Source organism: Hyperolius riggenbachi, chromosome 6 (assembly GCF_040937935.1).
Source record: "Hyperolius riggenbachi isolate aHypRig1 chromosome 6, aHypRig1.pri, whole genome shotgun sequence".
Taxonomy (NCBI): Eukaryota; Metazoa; Chordata; class Amphibia; order Anura; family Hyperoliidae; genus Hyperolius; species Hyperolius riggenbachi.
Window position 1 is genome coordinate 27,481,680 of NC_090651.1, and position 23,390 is coordinate 27,505,069.

The window sequence follows — 23,390 nt, forward strand, 5'->3', positions numbered from 1 at the left end:
GTATGCAGAGGACGTGAGGTCAGAGAAAGGGCGGAAGTACCACAAGGGTACTAGCGCTGAACCGCCCGCTGCCCGGCCTCAACGCCACTCTGCTACTCGGACTCCTCCTCCTCCTCCTCACTCCACTGCCAGCCACCAGGCACCAGGTACTATAACTTTTTTTATGGGGAAGCGGGCAGAGGGGGGAGCGCTAGCGGAGGGGGTGGGGGGAATTTCTGACCCCCCCCGCGACCGGGGCATGCTCCCCCCTTATGCCTGCGACCCCATAGGGCCCCCATGTTCGGGGGTCCCATTGACTTCCATTGAGTTCGGCGTTCGGGCCGAACATGCCGAACATCTGGCCCATGTTCGGCCTGTTCGGCCCGAACCCGAACATCCAGGTGTTCGCCCAACACTAGTGCCTAACCCTAAGACCTCCATGGTGGTGCCTAACCCTAAATCTCCCCTGGTGGTGCCTAACCCTAACCACCCCCCTGGCGGTGCCTAACCCTAACCACCCCCCTGGTGGTGCCTAACCCTAAATCTCCCCTGGTGGTGCCTAACCCTAAGACCTCCCTGGTGGTGCCTAACCCTAACCACCCCCCTGATGGTGCCTAACCCTAAATCTCCCCTGGTGGTAACTAACCCTAAGACCTCCTTGGTGGTGCCTAACCCTAAGACCCCCTTGGTGGTGCCTAAACCTAAATCTCCCCTGGTGGTGCCTAACCCTAAGACCTCCCTGGTGGTGCCTAACCCTAAGACCTCCCTGGTGGTGCCTAACCCTAAGACCTCCCTGGTGGTGCCTAACCCTAAATCTCCCCTGGTGGTGCCTAACCCTAACAACCCCCCTGGTGGTGCCTAACCCTAAATCTCTCCTGGTGGTGCCTAACCCTAAGACCTCCCTGGTGGTGCCTAACCCTAAGACCCCCCCCCTGGTGGTGCTTAACCCTAGGACCTCCCTGGTGGTGCCTAACCCTAAGACCCCCCTGGTGGTGCCTAACTCTAAGACCTCCCTGGTGGTGCCTAACCCTAAGACCCCCCTGGTGGTGCCTAACCCTAAGAGCTCCCTGGTGGTGCCTAACCCTAAATCTCTCCTAGTGGTGCCTAACCCTAAATCTCTCCTGGTGGTGCCTAACCCTAACCTTGACAGTGTTACATTAAATCCATTCACCGTTTTGCACTTAAATAATGTCTGCAGTATGGCTTATGTAGGGGGCTATTGATACATAACGTTACTGTGCGCAATAACGTCTGCTGTTTGGCATATGAACGGCACTATTTATAAATAACGTTACTGTGTGCCATTTTTATTCTTTTTTCCCTGTGCGCCATTATTATGCAGTAAGCGATAAGCGTATCTTTTTAATGCGGCATCATTTTTATGCATAGGCGCTGTGCGCCATTATTCACTGATCCGTGGTAATGGATGCCTCTAAAACTTTCTCATATCAAAATTAAGCCATACAAAGTAGTGCCCTTGCAAGCCAAATGTGACAGTGGGAGGGGGTTATAAAGCATGCTGGCTGCTGTGGCAGGTTGAGAGAGAGTTGTGCCCCCGACCCCCTTGGCTATGTGTCAGAAATTTAAAGAGAATCCGTAACCAAGGATTGAACTTTATTCCAATCAGTAGCTGATACCTCCTTTTCCATGAAAAATGTTTTCCTTTTCTCAAACAGATCATCAGGGGGCGCTGTATGGCTGATATTGTGGTGAAACCACTCCCACATTGTGATGTCAGGACCATGATGCTGACATCACACTGTGGGAGCCTTGTTGCATTGTGGGAAATAGCAGCTGTTTCCAACTGTCAAAAAACAGCTCCAGCTTCAAATGTATTTTTTTTTTTTTTTTAGCACAAAGGGTGCACGGTGGCTGGCTGGTAGGACCCATTTGGGTAATCATAATTGATTTTTGTATTTTGAACTTTTGATATTTTTTGCATAACTCAGGTGATAAAATTAAGGCTAACTAGTTCAGCAAAGATAGAAACCAAATGTAAACATCACAAACAACTCTTTTGAGCAGAGCAGATTGTCCAATTGATGCTGTGATTATGGAATAAAAGTTACCTACAGATGTACTTGGTTAATTTGCTGACATGCTTTAATCCTTACGTGCTATCAAGCTGCTCCTGTGTGGACAGATCACAGACAAATCATTCCAGCCCCCACCATGTGTCTCACTACTCTGCAAGCAAGGGGAGGGGAAGAGGCAGAATGGAGAGGAACACTGTGTGTGTAATTCCTTATCTTAGGAGCAGTATTGCTGGAACCTAGAGGTTGTATGTTACTGAGCAAGGGGGGGGGGGTGCACTCAAGGGGGGGAGGGGACACAGTGATTCTTAGGGGGGGGGGGGGGCAGTGCCCTAGCATGCCCCAGTGTAGCGCCACCCATGCCAAAAAAGCAAGCAGCAGCTACTTCCACTGACATCACCTGCCAGCAGTAAAAATGTCGCCGTGTGATAAATGTCAGAATGTCGGGAGAGGAAAGATTTTACAATGAGCAATCACTGACTAAATCATTTATACATAATTATCGTAAAAATGAAGCACTTTTGTTCATTAGGTTATTTTTACTGGAGTTGCTCTTTAAATCCAAATTGTGTATAAGTCCACCCCTAAACTTTTATTTAGTGAGTTAGATCTAAATTTCTAGACCTATAGTCGAGCCTATACGGTATATGGAAAGTGATTGTCAGGTGCAATAATAATACAATGTAACTATTGTACGTGGTTTTATTTATTTTGATTAGTAAACAGAAATTACTAAGTATTTGCAGGAAAAGTGTGTCAAAAGAAGTTTTAAGTAAGGTCAAGCTAGGGCTCTGCTGTTCATAATTGTAATTATGATTACAACTGGCTGACCAAGGCCAGGGCCGGGCCGAGGCAGAGGTGAGAGAGGGCGCAGTGTAGGAGGGGGCGCACAACTCGTTCAGCGATCATTCCCCTATTGTGTTTGAAGCAGAGAGATATAAGAAAAGGGGATGCATGGCAGTGACTGCAAGCCAGATAACTAGAGATGAAGGTGTTGGGGGCCCTGGGGTGCCTCTTAGTCTAATAGAAAGCAATGTGTGATGTATGCTGGGGTGGGAGGGATCGAGGGGCACAATTTGGTGTCTCAGCCTTGGGTGCTGGAGGGCCTTGTCCCAGCTCTGACCACGGCAAAAGGGGGGTTAATTTACACATGTCGCCGCCTATAGGCAATGCACTCCTTTTCGTGCTCACTCGTGTACCATGTCACTCCCATATTTCCTCCGCATCAGCTATAGGCATCGACATGGGAAAGTTAACTCCCCCTCTGGCACAGCCAGCAAGTTGTAATAGTATTTTCGGCGGAGCTATGCCATAGCTCAACACTAGATTTAAGCTATTAAAATACTTATTTTTACCTGCTATTTATGTTAAGCAATGTTAGAAGTGCTGAAACGCCGCATTTTCGCGGCAGAACAAGGGCTTTATACCCCCCCACCCCCAATACCGGGGCAAAATTCCACGACTTTCCAGGTCGTAGATTTTGCTGCCCGGGGGAGGCAGAGCTTTGACAGCCACTGTGTAAGCAGAGAAAAGGGAATGGTTTGCTGACTACCACTATTCAAAGCATATACAGGAGTGGTCATTACCACTACAGCACCAACAGGGTTGTTGCTAGCCCCAAAGATCAGTGGCACGTGCCCCAGATATTTTCTGGGGTGCACCGGATGTCCCTCATTCAGAGTCAGCTGTAGTGCCTCAGTGGTGGATATGCTGGGAGCTGTGGTGCATCAATCAGGGGAATGTTGGGTGCTGTGGTGCCTCTATGTGGGCATACTGGGTGCCGTGGTGCCTCTATGTGGGCATACTGGGTGCCGTGGTTCCATGTTGGGCACTGTGGTGCCTTTACGGGGGCATGTAGGGAGCTGTGCTACTTCTATGGAGGCATGCTAGAAGTTGTGGTGCCTCAATGGAAGGCCAGTGGGAACATGGCAGGGGGTCCACTAGACGGTCAGGGAATGCTATGGGGGAACTGCCAGATAACCTTGCATTAATGGAGAGGGGGCTTCATCTAACATTTTGCTGGGAAGGCCCCACCCATGACCACACTCACATTCCGGTGCATGGCCACACCCATTTTCCAGCTGGAGTACCAAAAAGTGCCCTGGATCCTAGCAACGTCTCTGAGCACCAATAGAAACCTGTTGCAGTAATAGGAGAAGACTCCACGTGGGCCCCTCCAGTCCAGGGGATCTGCTGCAGTTGCAACCTCTGCATCCCCTTTTACTACATCACGGGACGTTTACTAACCATGCGTGCCCCCTCCCTACCCGTGTCTATACAAAAAAGACGTGAGGAAATGATGCATATGTGTATCAGCACCAAGGAAACAAAGTGGCCGCTGCTGAGAGAAGAACAATGTACAGAGTTCACAAACAGGGAAATTATATATGCTCAGCGCAGAGTCCAAAAACAAAAGACGAGTCTTCAACAAAGGATGAAAGCAGGTAAATCTCCACCACAATAAATATTGGGTTCACGGCACAGCTCTGCAATCATGGATACCCAAAAAAGGAAAGAGGCTTACCAGCTGGTGGCAGAGGATTACCTCTAGTAGAATATTGGTAAATTTTACCAATATTCTACTATCCCCGATAGTAAACGTTCATTATACCATATACTGCTACTTAAGCGTATGCAAGCTTGACTAGAGTCAGCTGAGATGGGCAATAACCACCACCACCACTGCCTATCATCAGTTATGTGTACAGAGACTCGAGGCCCCCGACCTCAAACCGTAAGCAATCCACCGGGCGGATCAACTAACCACCAGTGATGTCCAATCTCAACGTGCATGCCGTTCCCCTGCCCACCACGTGACATCACTCACATGCCACTCTCTCACACACACGCCACTCTGTCGTCCTTCCATCATTCCTCCCCCTGCATAGCAACAAAGTGCATTGTCAGCTACACAACTGACTCGGGGGTGTAACTAGAAATCATTGGGCCCCCCTGCGAAACTTTGGATGGGTGGCCAAGATCTAGAGGCCACTGACTGCCTATACAGGACTAGAAGCCACTGACTGCCTAAACAGGACTAGAAGCCACTGACTGCCTGAACAGAACAGTACTAGAAGCCACCGACTGTCTGAACAGGACTAGAAGCCACTGACTGCCTGAACAGAACTAGAGGCCACTGACAGCCTGAACAGGACTAGAAGCCACCGACTGCCTGAACAGGACTAGAAGCCACTGACTGCCTGAACAGCACTAGAAACCACTGACTGCCTGATCAGGACTATAAGTCTCTTACTGCCTGAAGAGCTAGAAGCCACTGACTGCCTGAACAGGACTAAAAGCCACTGACTGCCTGAACAGTACTAGAAGCCACCGACTGCCTGAACAGAACTAAAGGCCACTGACTGCCTGAACAGGACTAGAAGCCACTGACTGCCTGAACAGAACTAGAGGCCACTGACTGCCTGAACAGGACTAGAAGCCACCGACTGCCTGAACAGCACTAGAAACCACTGACTGCCTGAACAGGACTATAAGTCTCTTACTGCCTGAAGAGGGCCAGAAGCCACTGACTGCCTGAACAGGACTAAAAGCCACTGACTGCCTGAACAGTACTAGAAGCCACCGACTGCCTGAAGAGGGATAGAAGCCACTGACTGCCTGAACAGGACCAGAAGCCACTGACTGCCTGAACAGGACTTGAATCCACTGACTGCCTGAACAGGACTGGAAGCCACTGACTGCCTGAACAGGACCAGAAGCCACTGGCTGCTTAAACAGGACTAGAAGCCACTGACTGCCTGAACAGGACTGGAAGCCACTGACTGCCTGAACAGGAGTAGAAGCCACCGACTGCCTGAACAGTACTAGAAGCCACTGACTGCCTGATCAGGACTAGAAGCCACTGACTGCCTGAACAGGACTAAAAGCCACTGACTGCCTGAACAGTACTAGAAGCCACCGACTGCCTGAAGAGGGATAGAAGCCACTGACTGCTTAAACAGGACAAGAACCACTGACTGCATGAAGAGGGATAGAAGCCACTGACTGCCTGAAGAGGGATAGAAGCCGCTGGCGGCTTAAACAGGACTAGAAGCCACTGACTGCCTGAACAGGACTAGAAGCCACTGACTGCCTGAACAGGACTGGAAGTCACTGACTGCCTGAACAGGACTGGAAGCCACTGACTGCCTGAACAGGACTGGAAGCCACTGACTGCCTGAACAGGACTGGAAGCCACCGACTGCCTGAACAGTACTAGAAGCCACCGACTGCCTGAACAGTACTAGAAGCCACTGACTGCCTAAACAGGACTAGAAGCCACTGACTGCCTGAACAGTACTAGAAGCCACTGACTGCCTAAACAGGACTAGAAGCCACTGACTGCCTGAACAGAATGCCATGATTTGGTCTGTCTCCATTTTGCACAATGATTTGCTATTTTGCTCAGTTTTTCCAGGCACAGAAACAGTTGTGTAGCGTCTGACTAATAAAAATAAAAATGGAGAGAATGATACTGGATAGGCAGCACTTTACAGCGCACAAAACAATTAGAGTTGAAGCCTCCTTTTCATGTCTTCTGAGCGTTGTTAGAGCTGATTTTATGTAACATTAACACAACAGGGTAGCAGGTGCAATACCAAGAACTGTGTTATCTTTCTATGAGCTATACTTCCCTTAGAGATATTTAACCCTAATTAATATACTGTAGGGAAGTAACTGGCTTAGCATTCAGCACTGTCTTCAAGTGCAGCGCAGGGCTGCCAACCGGCCCCAGAACACTGGCAGTAAAAAAAATGCAGATTAATTAAAGTTGTCCATAATGTCCATAAAAAAGTAATGGCTGCAAAGAGTATTCATTTTTTCCACTGCACTTAAAGGAAATATAAAGTGTATGCTTTTATCTCATTAATGCAAAAAAACAAACAAACAAACAAATGTTTTTGTTAAACTGAGTAAATGTGAAATATGTCCTGTTAATAATTTGTTGCTACTGCTTGCAGCCAGTAGGTGGAGCCGCAAATGAATGTGAAAACAGTCTTGGCAATTCAGCCTGCTGCTCTGAGATCAGATTACACTGAGGATGCAGTCTTCTCTTACAGGAATAGTGCTGGACTTGGGAAATGCTATAGGGGACAAGATCAAGAACTGAGGACAGAGACCATCCCAGGGACTGCCAGAGGAAAAGAGAGAGTTCTAAATGAGCAGGGGAGATTCTAGGCTAAATAGAATCTCTACCCTCCCCAGGCATTCACTCTGTAGTAAATATACTGTATGTAGTGCAGGCCTTTCTTGAATTTACTATAAGAAGCATCAGGTCCAATTCATTATGTTGTCCAACTTACTGGACTGTTGTGCATCTCCAAGATCAACTGTTTCACTCCATAGAGGGTTGGATGAGCCCATGGGGAGGGGTCCTGCCAGTGTCTGTTCAGGTCAAAGCCCATCAAAGAGCACCTGTAATTAAAAAAATTAAAAAAAACACACATGAGCACCGTTAGCAATTCAATTCAAGGACGAATAATCTTTGTTTTTGATCATGTCAACTGAAAGCTGGCCACCAATTACCCAAAGGATCCAGTTCAAACTCCTAACCCTACCATACAAAACTCTACATAAGCTGTCCCTTCAATATTTCTTTATCAGTCTCCAAATACCGTCCAGGTTATCTACTTTCACTCTCGCATCCAAGACTTCTCATGATTATCACTTCTCCTTTTTCACTCTCACCCACCAGGTTGCAAGCCTGGAAACCTTCAAATGTACCCTTAAAACACACTTTTTCAGACCACCTTATAATTTGTTATAGCTAGATTGACTCCACCACACTACTCTCAGACCTCCTACCAGATTGCAAGCTTTCAAGGGCAATACATTTCTATCAACTGCATTGAAGTCAATGGACATGACAAAACTTAATTTTTGCACAAATGAGAACATTTGCAAAAAATAGGGGCATGTAAAAACACTTTTTTTTGCAAAATGCATTAAAGCCAATAGGAAGGAAACAGAATAGGCAGTGTTAAGAAATTAAAAATAATACTGGAAGTGTTAAAGTAAATCTGTAGTGAAATTAAAAAGAAAAGTCAGATACTTACCTATGGCTCTGGATCCTATAGAGCAGGGATAGGGAACCTATGGCTCGGGAGCCAGAAGTGGCTCTTTTGATGGCTACATCTGGCTCGCAGACAAATCAGTAGGGTTGAGTCACTAAGCTACACTGTTCAAGCAGCGCGGCTTAGTGTGGCAACGCATGTAACATTTTCAAAGTAGTGCACTGCTGTAGCATACACTACTAACTTACTCGCGCTACCCCAAAACGAACGGTTGCTCCAATTGTCCCATCCTGGACCCTGTCAGGTTCAGTGACTTTACAGAACGAGATCCCCGCACTTTGATTGGCCCAATAGGCTGCCTGTCAGGCTGCCTGTCACTTGACAGGCAGCCTATTGGGCCAAAATGCAGGGATCTCTTCCTACAAATTGAATCAACCCTCAAGTCAGCTAGCTAATTGTACAAGCTGTTTGTCGGTATTTCTCCTGTCTGGCTCTAGGGAAAATTGCTGATGTTGCTGAAACCCAGGAGAAGCTGTAGACTGTCTGACACTTCCGCTGCCTGGTGGATCAACTGTATGCACATCACCATGGCAACAGGGATGTGAGCCCTACTGTCCCAGTTTGAAACATAGTGTATGGCTCTCAAGGAATTACATTTTAAAATATGTAAAGTTTATTGCTTTCTCAGACAAAAGGGTTCCTGACCCCTTCTATAGAGCCTTCCTGTTCCTCTCACGGTTCCCATGTTCCAACGAAGTCCCCGGTTCAAATTTGCCACCACCGGAGCCCTCCAAAGAAGGTCAGCTCCGAACTGCCCATGCCCCTTCGGAAGCCATTGGGGATGCAAGTGCTTTCTAGGATCCCCAAATGCGTATACAGTATGTGTAAGGTGGTGTGGGGTGGATGCGCTGGAACAAGGGGAACAAGGGAGGAATGAGAAGGCGCTATGTATCTGTTGTTTTGTTCCTGTATTTGTTTTTACTTTAAATAATCCCCCCCCCCCCAAAAAAAAAAAAGCAACAATCTATTGCCACTTTAGAAATAAGCCACTCAGGAGGATAGGAATCGAGGTAAACTTACAGGCACAGGACTCCCACACTGAGGGCCAGATTAATCAAGAGTGTCTGAGACAAAATATTAGTAGATCTTCAGAAATCCATGCAGAACTGTCTCAGGCATCTTAAGAAATTACTAAATAGTGCATATTCCTTCTAAAACTGTGGTATAATAGGAGGAACTAGGAAGGTCTCTCAGATAGTGCAGTGTGTGAGGGGAACTGCTGTTGCTGAGGTAACCAACACACCTGCTGTATTGATAGCAGCAGGCTCTGAGAAGGAATTCAGCAGGTGGGAGGAGCACATCACAAATCATGTATAGCCTGCACTCTGCAATCATGTCTAGCCTGCAGTTCTACATCCGTAGAACTGCTATCAAGCACTTCTTAATCTGTATCTGTGCCAGTTTAGGGATGGATTTGCACTTTTCTTAACTGTAGTGCAGCTTTAGAGATCCACGCTAAATTGCCACTATTACCTAGGATTTAAGAGGGTTCTTATTATCATGCAGAGCTGTTCTCCCTGCTAACTGTCTGTAATGCGTTGATAAATCTCCCCCTGTATTTGTTTACCTAAAAATTTCAGAACATAATCAAATCAATTTTCAAGGGTATTCTATATCCATATAAGAGAAAATGCTTTTTCCTTTTCTTGACGTGAACATTTTGTGACTATGGTGCTTGGCGGAGTTTTTAGGCTGAACGGAAGTTACAGAATAAGAAGATATTAAACTGTGTGTCCCTCCAGAAGCCAACATCAAGTCGTCGCCAGAAAAGCTGTTGTGTCTAAAACTCTCTGAACAACTGAAGTCTCTGCGCCGGTGTCACTGGCGAGGTGACATATATATCATCAGAGACGAGGCGTGCGCCTCTGAAGAACAGTCATCCATCAATCAGACGGGCTCCCAAAATGGAGCAGCGCCATTCCTGAGACATAAAACCCCTGATATGGATTCTCGCTGCTATGCAGATTTATTATCTGCGACTCCGACATGTCGGTTTTAGAAGAAGCGGAACCTTATCATCCTTCCCGCAGTGTTTAAGGCACCATGTTTATGCAGCTTATTTACTCTATAGGAAAGTGATGTCTATCATTATCGTTTTTTTTTTTACTTTTCCCAAGTCTACTTATGGAACACTTATGAAATGTTTACCCAGAGCGTGATAATAACCACAGATACCGGCCTCCAGACAGCACCGTATTTTCTGAAATAGAAATTTCCTCTACCGTAACCAGCGTGGCGTCCCACTAGTGGCTGGATTGGGGTTTTGGGTTTAATGTCACGGCTGAATTTCAGGCAAAGCCACTAAGGCCATGGCCTAGGGCACCAAGAAAGCAAGGGGCGGACTGTGGGCAGCAGGCTGGCAGCAGCAGATTGGCTGGTGAACATTCGTCATGCTACACAGTGTCTGCACGTAGTGGTGGGCGGCTACCAACAGATCTGCCATTCGGGGGATGAATAGGCAGCAAACAGGCACTTACAGTGATCTCTGAGCTTCCTGTCACTCACCGAATGTGCCACTCGCCAAGGACCTTATAATCTCATCCCTGCCATCAAGGGTTTCAAGGAAGTCAACTGTCCTTAGAGGAGCTTATAATGTAATCCTTGCCATCACTTCACTAGCTGTCCTCAGAGAAGCCTACAATGAATCCTTGTTGAGGGGGGTGGGGGGTTGGCATCTGGTTAGGATGCTGTTGGTCCAGGGCAGCTGGTGATATTGGGCCTTGGACGGTAATAAGTACATGGTTTACCTATGGTCTAGCTCTTCCATCTCTTAACCTTCCTGGCGGTAAGCCCGAGCTGAGCTCGGGCTATGCCGCACAGGAGGATTTCTCAGGCCCTGCTGGGCCGATTTTGCCTAATTTTGCTAGTTGCGTATACTGCCCGATCGCCGCCGCTCTGCACCGATTCACCGCAACCCGCTGCGCCGCCCCCCCCCCAGACCCCATGCTCTGCCTGGCCAATCAGTGCCAGGCAGCGCTGTGGGGTGGATCGGGACTCCCTTTGCCATGGCGACGGGGGAAGCCCTGATGGAAATCCCGTTCAGATCAGGATTTCCGGATGGGCTTGATCGCCACAGGCGATCGAAGAGGGTGGGGGGATACCGCTGCACAGCGGCTGTCATGTAGCTAGCGCTAGGCTAGCTAATTGATTTAAAAAAAAAAAAAAAGTTAAGGCCTCTTTCCCACCAGGACATTGCGTTTTAGGGGACGTTATAGGTCGCATAACGTGCCCCTAACGCAACGCCTAGTGGTGTTGTAGGAGGACGCTACCAAGAGCCGCGTTATGCAGCTCTTGGTGCGCCTTTTTCATGCTATGGGATGCGGAGACCACATGATCACGTGGTCCTGCCGGAAAATCGCCGCACAGAGCGGATGCTCCAGGAAGGAAACACTGCACGTCTCTGAGTGCAGTGAATTTTAATTAGGTAGCCATGTGGCTGGCCGCAGAAAAGGCGGGGAGACCTCCTCCTCCAACATTACTGAGCATGTGCAAACAGTCGAATGCCGCTTAGCCGTGTATAACGCACAGCATGCAGCACTTTGTTTGAACGTGCTGCATTACAATGTAGCGCAACGTGGGCACTGTGAACAGCCCATTGATTTTTCATTGCTGTGCGGTGGGTTGCGTTACAGGCTGCACTAACGTGCGCCTGTAACATCTTACTGTGAAAGCAGCCTAATGGTACCAAATGGATGTTTGTATTGTATTGAAGTGCTAATCCACTCCAGGGATGAATGACAATGTAGTCCGTTGTCTGAAAGGATCAAGCCAATCAGATTTGTTGTACATTTATGGCATACCTCCCAAACTTGTGGAGCCAGGAAAAAAACAACACTGTGCCCCTGCCACACTTTTAGCCAGGCCCTCTGCCCCTATACAGTTTCCTGTTTTCGAGCAGTGAATAGAGATGGCCCGAACGGTTCGCCGGCGAACGGTTCCCGGCTAACCTCCGGTGATTCACGTTCGCGGAGAACCGCGAACTTTTGCGGAAGTTCAGTTCGCTCCCATAATGCACCATTAGGGTCAACTTTGACCCTCTACATCACAGTCAGCAGGCACATTGTAGCCAATCAGGCTACACTCTCTGCTGGAGCCACTCCCCCCTTATAAAAGGCAGGCAGTGTCAGGCTTTGGACTCACTCGCGTGCCTGCACCCCACAACAGCTCTTTTGAGAGCTAATCTTGTTCTGTGATCTATTTTTTTGTTGTTGTGTTGCCCACTGACACTGCATTATACAGCCCTATCTGTTGCAGCTGGAACTTGGTAATCGCTATACTGTGCCAGGCTAACTATCTATACTGGGACACCTACCTATGCCTAGCTAACTACTGGGACCCCTACCTATGCCTAACTACCATATGGGCTTGAAAACCGATATCGCCTACACTCTTGCCATGGTGCGCACCAGTCCAGCACGGCCGTCACTACACAAACAGCTGTTTGCGGTGTATTACACAGTGAGTTTAGTGTGTCAGTGTGAAGCAGAACTCTAATTACACTCCCTGATTGATGTATACACATGCAAGATTAAAGCACTTTAGGCCTGCAATTTAGCATTCAATGTGATTTCTGTCCTTAAAACGCTGCTTTGCGTCCAATCCAGATTTTTCCAGGGGACTTTTGGCGTGTATCCCACTACGCTATGCCCCCCTCCAGGTGTTAGACCCCTTAAAACATTGTTTCCATCACTTTTGTGGCCAGCATAATTTTTTCTATTTTTCAAAGTTCACCTCCCCATTGAAGTCTATTGCGGTTCGAACTTTCGCGGGAGGTTCGCGAACCGAAAATCGGAGGTTCGCGCCATCTCTAGCAGTGAAGAGAGAAAATGCCAATATTGTTTTCTTGTTAATTTTCAGAAAAATAATGGTAAATTCGACTAATGGCAAAATGGCCAAAATGCAGTTGAACATCATTTTGTAATAGGTTTGTGATTTCTGAAAAATGTCTGCGCTAAAAAATACATGATTTAGCCCTTTTTTCACATTTTCACGGTAAAAATACAGATTTTTAGCGTTTTTGCAAATGTATTTTGGCAAATATTTTCTCGAAGTCGAAAATAGCATTTTAATGTGAAAATTACTTTGAGGAAATTTTGCAAACAACACTGGTTTCTAGTGGCTTGCTTCCTCCTCTATACAGTTCCCTCGTGTCTAGTGGACCCCCTCTCTTCCCAATAAAATTTCCTGGGGTTGAGGGGCCCTCTTCCTCCCCGATACACCTCATTGGTGTCTGGTAGTCATCCTTCCTTTCCTTAAATTGTTCCTTGCTGTCTATGGGCCATACTCTCTTCCCTATACACATTCCTCGGGTCTAGTGGTTACCCCTCCCTTCCCTATAGAGTTCCCTGGTGTCTAGTGTCCCCCCTCCCTTCCTTATACATTTCTCTGGTGACTAATTCCCCCCCCCCTTCTGTATACATTTCCCTGGTTCTTTTCCCTATATACTTTGCTTTGTGTTTAGGATCTTAACAAACATGAAGAGCAGGAGTGGAAACCAGGAAGAAAATGTAATGCATTAAGTTGGATATTTAACCCTTAAACACAAATAAGAATACGGAACTTCAGGAAAGTCTTAATTAGAAGTAATACTATGGATACAATTATTTATCTCATTATGCTATATCTAATGGGAAACCACAAGAAAGTTGGCCTAGGGGTGGAAATGTTATCTTAGGTGTGGCATATAGAAAGAGTACACCAAGCATCCCTCTTAAAGAGGAACTTCAGCCTAAACAAACATACTGTCATTAAGTTACATTAGTTATGTTAATTAAAATAGATCGGTAATATAATGTCTTACCGACCCTGTTTTAAAAGAACAGGCAAATCTTTGATTTCATGAGGGCAGCCATCTTTTTGGTTGAAAGGAGGTGACAGGGAGCATGAGACACAGTTCCAACTGTCCTGTGTGCTGATCACCCCTCCCAGTTGTTAGGCAATGTGAATAACAACATAGGAAATCCCATCATGCTTTGCACAGCATTAGGGAAAAAAAGCCCGCACAGTTTTCTTTGATGGGAGGAGCTTAGCTAAAAATGCAGCTAAAAATGATGCTTTGGTAAGAAAAACAAAGTTCCGATGCTGTAAAACTGTTAAAGAAACACCAAGCCTTCTCAGTTCTGCTGAGTAGATTTTTAGTCCGGAGGTTCACTTTAAGGTGTGTACACACGTTGGACTGACACAAGCTACCAGTCGTCAGACCTGCCGGCGGGGAGTAGTTCTGACGACAGTTTCCACGTGTGTACAGTCTGTCAGCCGAATGATAAGGCTGGTTTTGACTGATTCACTCGGTAGATCGGTCCACGCGGGCGGGTCTGACGACTGGTAGCTTGTGTCAGTCCGGTGTGTATACGCACCTTTATTCCTCACAATCATGTGCCCATTCGGTCAGATTTCTCTGAGGGAGCTTCTTTATACATATTGCACTAATGTTCCTCTCAATTTTTATCCTTTTTTTTTCTCCCCATTCTTGGCCACTGTTACCTAGTAAGACTAAATTATCCTTGTTGCATAAAGATAGTCTTTAGTTTCTACTTCAGTTTCATCTTCCAATTCAAAAACATACTTGAAGGTTAATTAGTTGGTTTCTGGCTAAATTGCCTTCAAAGGCAGCATGGGAAATTCAAGAAAAGTAATATACACAGAAGTTTGTGATTATCGCACGATTACATGATGACAAGATGTTAAATTAACAATAATGTATTTATATTTCAAAGCACAGGAGCCTGGAACCATGAGGACAAGCTGAGAGACAACAGTGGCAGCATCTTCCTATTGGCACAAAGAAAAGGACGGTAGAGTCTAAATCTGTAATAAACTCCCACCACAATAGCATATAAGCACCATCAATAGAATAAATGAGAATGATGGGAATTTCACGGAGTACACATACCCAAACCATTGTGTAAAATATCACATGCATATAGTGTCCCATATCATTTATACTACTTTTATCCAGCTAGGGAATTATATAAAACAAACAAACATAGATATGCACCCCTTGTATAATGTAAGACAATGCCCGACGTACGTTTCACGGTTCATTGTATGGCTTCATCAGAAGCTAAATTTTACAAAATTGTAACTATTTGCTGTGTCACTGAAGACATTCAAAATAGGATCAAAACAAGAAAAGGCTGCTTCTATGGAGCCTCCATAGAAGCAGCCGCTCGCTGCGAACGCGCAAGGCGCAGTCCCCCAGTCTCTCCGCATGCAGCAACTTCTACACTAAATGGAAAGCACTTTGCACTTTCGTATTTCATCATAGCACTAGTGTGTTGGGACCAATACTTTATGACTCATTGGTTTTGTGTTTTCATCCAGTCTCACAGAGCATTGTTTTGCATTCGTTTTGCACTATTTATTTATCCAATCTTTTATCATTGTTGTCCCTATTTTTGTATGCCATATATTTATTCATTGATCCTATACACCAAGATGTGTATGTTTTTTATATTTTTCTACTGGTATATTGCACATTGTATTTGACATTTCAGGATCACGCCTGAGTCCCTGCTTTTGCACATTAATTATACAGCACTAGTAACTTTTACTCTGCTGCTACGTTGAATTCCAATTACCTTTGGATTAGGACAGGGGTTTTAATCATTGTTTTTAACTTATTTTTGTGATGTATGGATAGGTCCCCAATAAACATTGTTGATACATTGAGACGGTTTTCAAGCATCTTATATAACTTTATTGTTGTTATTGGGCTCCTTTTCTTGTTTTGATCATTACGTTGTTTAGCCCAATTGGACATTTATGTCCATAGTGTTTGACACATAGCTCTATAATTGTGTTGCAGAACATTCAAAATAGGGCCAAGATCAAAGATTCATAAATAATCTACAATAAAGTGTGCCCAGTAATAAAAGGTACAGCAACAGTAAGCCAACTCTCTGGTTATTGTTTGGTCTGCAACTGGTGATACAGTGAAACTTTCACTTGCACTAATTTAGTGCAGCACCTACATGATGCCAACGTTTAATATACAGGGTACAATAATTCCTTCTATCTCTCGAGTCTTCAAAATAAGAAAGCAGATGCCTTTATTCAATGCACTTTTTTTCTCCTAAGTTTTCATCTTCAGTCAAAAATAGATGAGTATTTTCTTGCTTGTTGGTAGCCATGGCTTAACCCTCCTGGCGGTTTAATAAAATCCGCCAGGGGGCATCACAGCAGTTTTTTTTAAAACATTTTTCAAAAATGCTCAGCGGCATCCCCCCAGTCCCTCCGATCGCCTCCGGCGATCGGAGATCAGGAGATCCCATTCAAAGAACGGGATCTCCTGGAGGGCTTCCCCCGTCACCATGGCGACGGGCGGGATAACGTCACCGACGTCCTCGACGTCGTGACGTCAAAGGGGACTCCGATCCACCCCTCAGCGCTGCCTGGCACTGATTGGCCAGGCAACGCACGGGGTCTCGGGGGGGCGGCCGCGGCGCGACGGATAGCGGCGGATCGGCGGGTAGCGGCGGCGATGGGAGTGCACACGCAGCTAGCAAAATGCTAGCTGCGTGTAGCAAAAAAAAAAAAATTATGCAAATCGGCCCAGCAGGGCCTGAGCGGTGCCTTCCGGCGGCATAGCCCGAGCTGAGCTCGGGCTTACCGCCAGGAAGTTTAAAAAGCATTTTATTGATAAGGTGTAAGATATCAACTTGGGGAAAACATAGGAGAAAAAGTGAAATGCATATGGACCCATGAGTCATATCCTATTAACTTTTCAGTACTTAGCAATTGAAAAAGTACTTAAAAGTAGGTAAACAATTAACATCAAACTCATTTGAGCAATTTCTTGCATGATGGAAGATGTACAAGTATTTTATTGATAAGGTAGGTTTGAAAATATCTACTTGGAGGAAACTCAGGAGAAGTTAATGGGATATGGCTCTGTGTGTAGTATTTCCATAGGAGATAAACATACACGACTTAGGTTACCACATCAGCAGCCAATAAGAATGCTAGTAAGGAGTTTTAGCCCTACTGTTTGGTTGCACTGCTCTCAAAAACATGCAAAAAGTTGCCCAAAAGGACATGGCTTTGAAAAACTAGCATGTTTTTAGGGAATTTGGATATAAGTAGAGGACTGCAACACAGGTGTTTGTACTCCTTCAGATGAATGACATAAGGCCTCTGTTTCAGCCAAACACCACAACTCAGCATTATTCAGCACTGAACCGGTCCACAGGGTCAGGAAGTGTTCACCTACTTGCACTTCAGGGCGTTTCACATGACTCCGATACTTCTTCCTTTCAGCTTTGATAGGAGGAAGTATGAAGTAACCTGAAACACACCATGAAGCGCAAGCAAGTGAACTCCTCCAGACCCTGTTCACAGGTTCAGTGCTGAATAATGCTGAATTGTGGAGTTCGAACACTGAGACCAAACATATCATGCAATAGTGTTTATAGCCAGTCACTATATTTAACCGCTTGCCGACCACATCACGACGATGGGCGTGGCTGCGGCGGCAGCCCCAGGACCGCCTAACGCCAATCGGTGTAAGGTCCTTGGGATGGGTATTGCAGGAGGTCACGCGCGCTGATGCACACGAACCTCTGCATGAATGACGGTGCTCCACTCCGCCTTCAGTCTCCCAGCAGCGATCGCCAGTGGTGCTCAAATACCCCTTTTTAAAATTCGAGTTTGGTCGAATTCGAATAGTAAATTATTCGAGGTCAGTCGAATATTCGAGTCGAATAATTTTTACTATTCGATTCGACCTCGGACTTCGAGCTGACTATTCGAGTCGGTATTCGAGCTCATTATTCGAGCTGACTATTCGAATTGGCCTTAAATAGCTTCCAACACTTGTTTTGAGGGTGAATGATGCAAGAAACGTCTTTTTTTCCAAGTAACAACAGCAAGTGATTATGTGGGGATGTTCCTTTAAAAAAAAAAGGTGGAAAGAGAAGTTTTGTCCAGAATTTTGTTCAGTACTGTATATACTTCTTCTTCTTCTTCTTCTTCTTCTTCTTCTTCTTCATCTTCTATATCTTCTTCTATATCTTCTTCTTCTTCTTCTATATTGTCTTCTTCTTTTTCTTCTTCTTCTTCATCTTCTTCTTCTTCATCTTCTAATCTTCATCTTCTTCTTCGTCATCTTCTTCTTCATCTTTTTCTTCTTCATCATCTTCTTCTTCTTCTTCTTCTTCTTCTCCTTTTCCTTTTTCTATATCGTCTTCTTCTTCTTCACTTATTTCTCTTTCCATTTTTTTTTTTAAAGAAATGCAGCTATTTTTGAGCGTAACAAATAGCTGGTGGGCGCACGCATGTTGGAAGCGGCATTGTATGTGCTCCCTGGCAGTGGAAACACACAGACAGCAGGAGGTAAATTCAGCAGCAGGAGAAGGAGGATGAGTGTGTGGCAGCAGGCAGTCAATGAGGCAGGCAGCGTGACATAATAGCCCTGGTACCTAGCGGTGATACCAGGGCTGTAAATAAACACAACAGGAGGTCCCAGACAGCGGTCGTGCAGCCCACATCGTGTCCAATACACAACTGGGACAACACAGTTTTCAACCCGGGCACCTCAGAAAAATTAAACCTTTTTTTTTTTAATGGTTTTTTGGTTTTGGTTTTACAACCAATTACACAGATATAGCTATTGTTTGACATAATAGCTGGTGGCAGAGTGGCAGCAGAAGGTAATTCTGTGTACCCTGGCAGTGGGAAACACAGTCAGACAGCAGCAGCAGCGGGAGGAGGAATGGAGGAGGAGCAGTGTGAGTGTGGCAGCAGGTAGGCAGCGTGACATAATAGCCCTGGTACCTAGCGGTGATACCAGGGCTGTAAATAAACACAACAGGAGGTCCCAGACATCGGTCGTGCAGCCCACATCGTGTCCAATACACAACTGGGACAACACAGTTTTCAACCCGGGCACCTCAGAAAAATTAAACCTTTTTTTTTTTAATGGTTTTTTGGTTTTGGTTTTACAACCAATTACACAGATATAGCTATTGTTTGACGTAATAGCTGGTGGCAGAGTGGCAGCAGAAGGTAATTCTGTGTACCCTGGCAGTGGGAAACACAGACAGACAGCAGAAGGGCAGTACACAGCAGCCCACTGTAGGTGTAAAATGTGTGGCTGCAGGCGACGTAATAGTCAAAGTGAACCAGGCTGGCTTAGTGAGCAGGAGCCAGGAGGTGGTAAAGGGTGGTAAGGCACATTAACGATGGTTCTAAGTTCCGGCAGCCAGTTCATGTCCCCCTCTCGCCGACAACAGGGGCCAGGAACTCGCCTTCAACCCACACCTGGTTCATCTTGAGAAACGTCAGTCTGTCCACAGACTTGTGAGACAGACGTGAGCGTTTCTCGGTGACCACGCCACCAGCTGCACTGAAGCAGCGCTCGGACAGCACGCTGGAAGGGGGGCAGGACAGCACTTCCAGGGCGTACTGCGCCAGCTCGCTCCAGATCTCCAGGCGCTTGAACCAATACTCCATGGGATCAACAGGGGCATCGCTGTCAAGCCCGCTGTAGGACCCCATGTAGTCAGCCACCATGCGGGTCAGGCGCTGGCTGTGACCGGAGGAGGATGCTGCTGCATGCACCTCCTCTCTAGTCACTGCTGCCGGAGGCTCTACAGTCCTGTAGAGCTCGTGGCTGAGAGACAGCAGGTCTGTGGGGCGCTTGCTGCTGGATGCAGGCACCTGCTGCTGCCTCTGTGCTGGCTGCTGGACAGTGGGGGTGGAAGGCTGGGGGAAGGCTTCCTCCAAGCGCTCAACAAGGGCCTGCTGCAAGCTCCTTATTTGTTGCGCTGGGTCTCCTCCTGCAGGCGGCAGGAACTGGCTCAACTTCCCCTTGAGGCGTGGGTCCAACATCATGCTGATCCAGATGTCCTCCCTCTGCTTCATCTGGATCACCCTGGGGTCCCTGCGCAGGCACCTCAGCATGTGCGCTGCCATTGGGAAGAGGCGGGCCACGTCTGCTGGCACATCGACGGCAGTGCTGCTGTCCTCATCCTCCTCCTCCTCCTCTGCCTCGTCAGCCTCATCCTCTCTCCACCCCCGCACCAACTCAGCTGCACTGTGCTGCTCCCCCTCATCAGCAGCAAGGTCAGGGACCTCCACCAAGTCCTCCTCCTCCTCCCCCTCAGAGGTGGACTGTGCAGCTGCTTGCCGCTCCTGCTGGTCCAAGGCTGCCGCTCCCTGTTCCAGCAAAGCATCGAGGGCCCTGTTCAGCAGACAAACCAGGGGCACCCACTCGCAGACCATAGCATGGTCCCTGCTCACCATGTTAGTGGCCTGCAGAAAGGGAGCCAGCACTAAGCACACCTGCTGCATGTGCCTCCAGTCATCATCGGGGACGATGGACGGGATGTTGCTGGTCTTGTCCCTTCTCTGAGCGGCGGAAACAGTGGCCAGGGCAAGGTACTGGTTGACAGCGTGCTTCTGTTCAACCAGACGCTCCAACATCGCCAGGGTGGAGTTCCAGCGAGTCGGAACGTCAAGGATCAGCCGATGGCGTGGCAGCTCCAGCTCCTTTTGCACGTCTTCCAGGCTCGCACAGGCTGCAGCCGAGCGCCGGAAGTGACGCACAACGTTCCTTGCCGTTTCCAGCAGTTCGCCCATCCCCTGGTAGGTGCGCAAGAACTTTTGCACCACCAGGTTCAGCACGTGGGCAAGACAGGGGATGTGGGTCAGGTTTCCCCTGTCTATTGCGGCAACCAGATTGGCCCCATTGTCGGCCACCACCTCTCCGACTCTGAGGCCTCTGGGGGTCAGCCAAATCCTCTCCTGCTCCTGGAGTTTGGCCAACACATGGGTTGCCGTCAGCTTGGTCTTCCCAAGGCTGACCAAGTGCAGCAGCGCTTGGCAGTGGCGGGCCTTCACGCTGCTGCTGAGGCGGGGGGTTTGGCCAGGTGTGCCGGAGGATAGCAGAGGATCGGAGGAACCTGCTGCAGTTCCCCTGACCCTGCGGGGTGGCACCACCCACTGTGTTGCTGCTGCTGCTGTGCCCGCTGCTGCTCTCCCATCCTTACCCCCTTCCACCAAGCTGACCCAGTGGACAGTGAAGGACAGGTAGCGGCCTGTCCCGAAGCGGCTGCTCCAGGAGTCCATGGTGACGTGGACCCTTTCACCAACCGCGTGCTCCAGCCCTCGCTCCACATTGGCCATCACAAAGCGGTGCAGTGCAGGAATGGCCTTGCGGAAGAAAAAGTGTCTGCTGGGGAGCTGCCAGTCTGGGGCTGCGCAAGCAAGCAGCGCACGAATGTCACTCCCCTCCTGCACGAGCGTGTACGGCAGGAGTTGGGAGCACATGGCCCGTGCCAGCAAGCCGTTCAGCTGCCGCATGCGACGGCTGCTGGGAGGCAGAGCCCTAACCACCCCCTGGAAGGACTCGCTCAAAAGGCTCTGGCGTGGCCTTTTGCTGGCACGGGAATCAGCAGACACAGCGGAGGAGGCCACTGAGGACTGGCTGCCAGAACAGGCCTCAGTGTCGGTGGGAGGAGTTGCAGAGGGGGGAGGAGCAGTGCGTTTCCGCACTCCTGCTGGTGCTGCTGGAGGAGCAGGAGGGCGGGTGGCTGCTGCTGCTGCTGCTGCTGCTGCTGAAGGCTGTGCAGTGATGGGTGTGGTGCCACTGCCAGCACCAGATGCCTTCAGCCTCTGGAACTCCTCATGCTGGTGGAAATGTTTCGCAGCAAGGTGGTTGATGAGCGAGCTGGTGCTGAACTTTAAGGGGTCTGCACCTCTGCTCAACTTCCGCTGACAGTGGTTGCAAGTGGCGTACTTGCTGTACACAGTGGGCATGGTGAAATATCGCCAGATTGGTGACAGAAACATCCCCCTACGGCATGGAAGCGCTGCTGCCTGTCTCCCTGTGGTGGTTGGGGGGGGGGGGGGCTTGGGTGCGGCTGGTGGTGGTACTGGCAGATGCTGCTGCTGCTGCTGCTGAGCCTGAGACACCAGCAGGCTGTGGGACCTGCCTACTGCTGCCAATGCTTGCAATGATGCGCCTCCTTGCAAGGCCCACAAGAGCATCCTCCTCCTCCTCCTCAGAGCTGCTGAGGACGACGACATCCCCTGGAGGTGGTGGCACCCAGTCTCTGTCTGTCACCGGGTCATCATCATCCTCCCCCTCCTGAAACATGTCCTGCTGGGATGATGACCCCCCAAACTCCTCTCCTGATGCATGGATGGGCTGCTTGACTCTCGCCACAGTCTTGCTGTCCAATCCCTCATCCCCCAAAGTGCCCATCAGCATCTCCTCCTCAAAATCGCCAACAACAGCAGACAATACCCTGATGGTGCCTGGGGTAAAAAGACTGCTGAGTGACAGGTCGGCGACTGACGGTGAACTGGCCTCCTCCCCAGGCCCTGCTGGGCGGCTGCTGCGAACAGGGGTGGTGGTGGTGGTGGTGGTGAGGGTGGAGGCCTCGGATGCAGAGCTGATGGCGGGCTGCTCATCCTCCGTCATCAGTTGCACCACAGTGTCTGCATGCTTTTCCTCAATGGGACGTTTCCGACCCGGCTGGAGGAAAATCGGAGCAGGTGCTACACGCTGCTGCTGCTGTGTCTCTGCAGCGTGAGTTGCAGATGCTCCTGCTGGGCGGCGCCCAAGGCGTCCACGGCCAGTGGCTATGGGAGGAATGTTAGCCACTGACGCTGCTGCTGCGGAACTGTGCATGGTGGCGCGGCCGCGGCCTGCCACAATGCTGCTCCCTCTCCTCCTGATTCCCTTGCTGCCCTTCCCCTTGCCCAAACCGCGCTGGCTGCCACTTCCAGACATCTTCAATGTTTTGGGCGTATAGACAAAAGTTTTTTAAAAGGGCGGGTGAAAAGTGGGGTACTTTAATGGAGTGGGTTGGTGGGTGAGGTGACTGAGTGAGTGTCCCTAGTACAGTAAGTAAGTAGTAACAGTCAGGAAGTACAACTAGCAGTTACAATAATCAGTAGTAATCACAAGTAAATTTAGTGTGTGTACACTACAGACAGTGAGTGCACGCACGCGCAAACACGCGCAGGAGCTAGCCTATGAACAGTGACTGAGTGAGTGTCCCTAGTACAGTAAGTAAGTAGTAACAGTCAGTAAGTACAACTAACTAATTACAATAATCAATCAGTTATCAGAAGGAAATAGAGTGTGTGTAGTGTGTGTACACAGACAGTGAGTGCACACACGCAGAAGCTAGTAGCCTATGAACAGTGACTGAGTGTCCTAGACTCCTAGTACAGTAAGAGTAAGTAGTAACAGTAAGTACAACTAACTAATTACAATAATCAATCAGTTATCAGAAGGAAATAGAGTGTGTGTAGTGTGTGTACACAGACAGTGAGTGCACATACGCAGGAGCTA

General features: G+C 48.2%; 1 protein-coding gene across 8 annotated transcripts in view; it reads right to left on the reverse strand.

The window, feature by feature from the left end:
* AGBL4 (AGBL carboxypeptidase 4) overlaps nt 1-23,390 on the reverse strand; it is a 2,106,705-nt gene that overhangs the window by 310,023 nt on the left and 1,773,292 nt on the right. For all 8 annotated transcript variants that reach the window (XM_068239049.1, XM_068239042.1, XM_068239046.1 and 5 more), the window contains one exon: nt 7,316-7,427. In XM_068239049.1, coding sequence (XP_068095150.1) covers nt 7,316-7,427 — 112 coding nt within the window. The remainder of the gene's footprint in view (nt 1-7,315; nt 7,428-23,390) is intronic.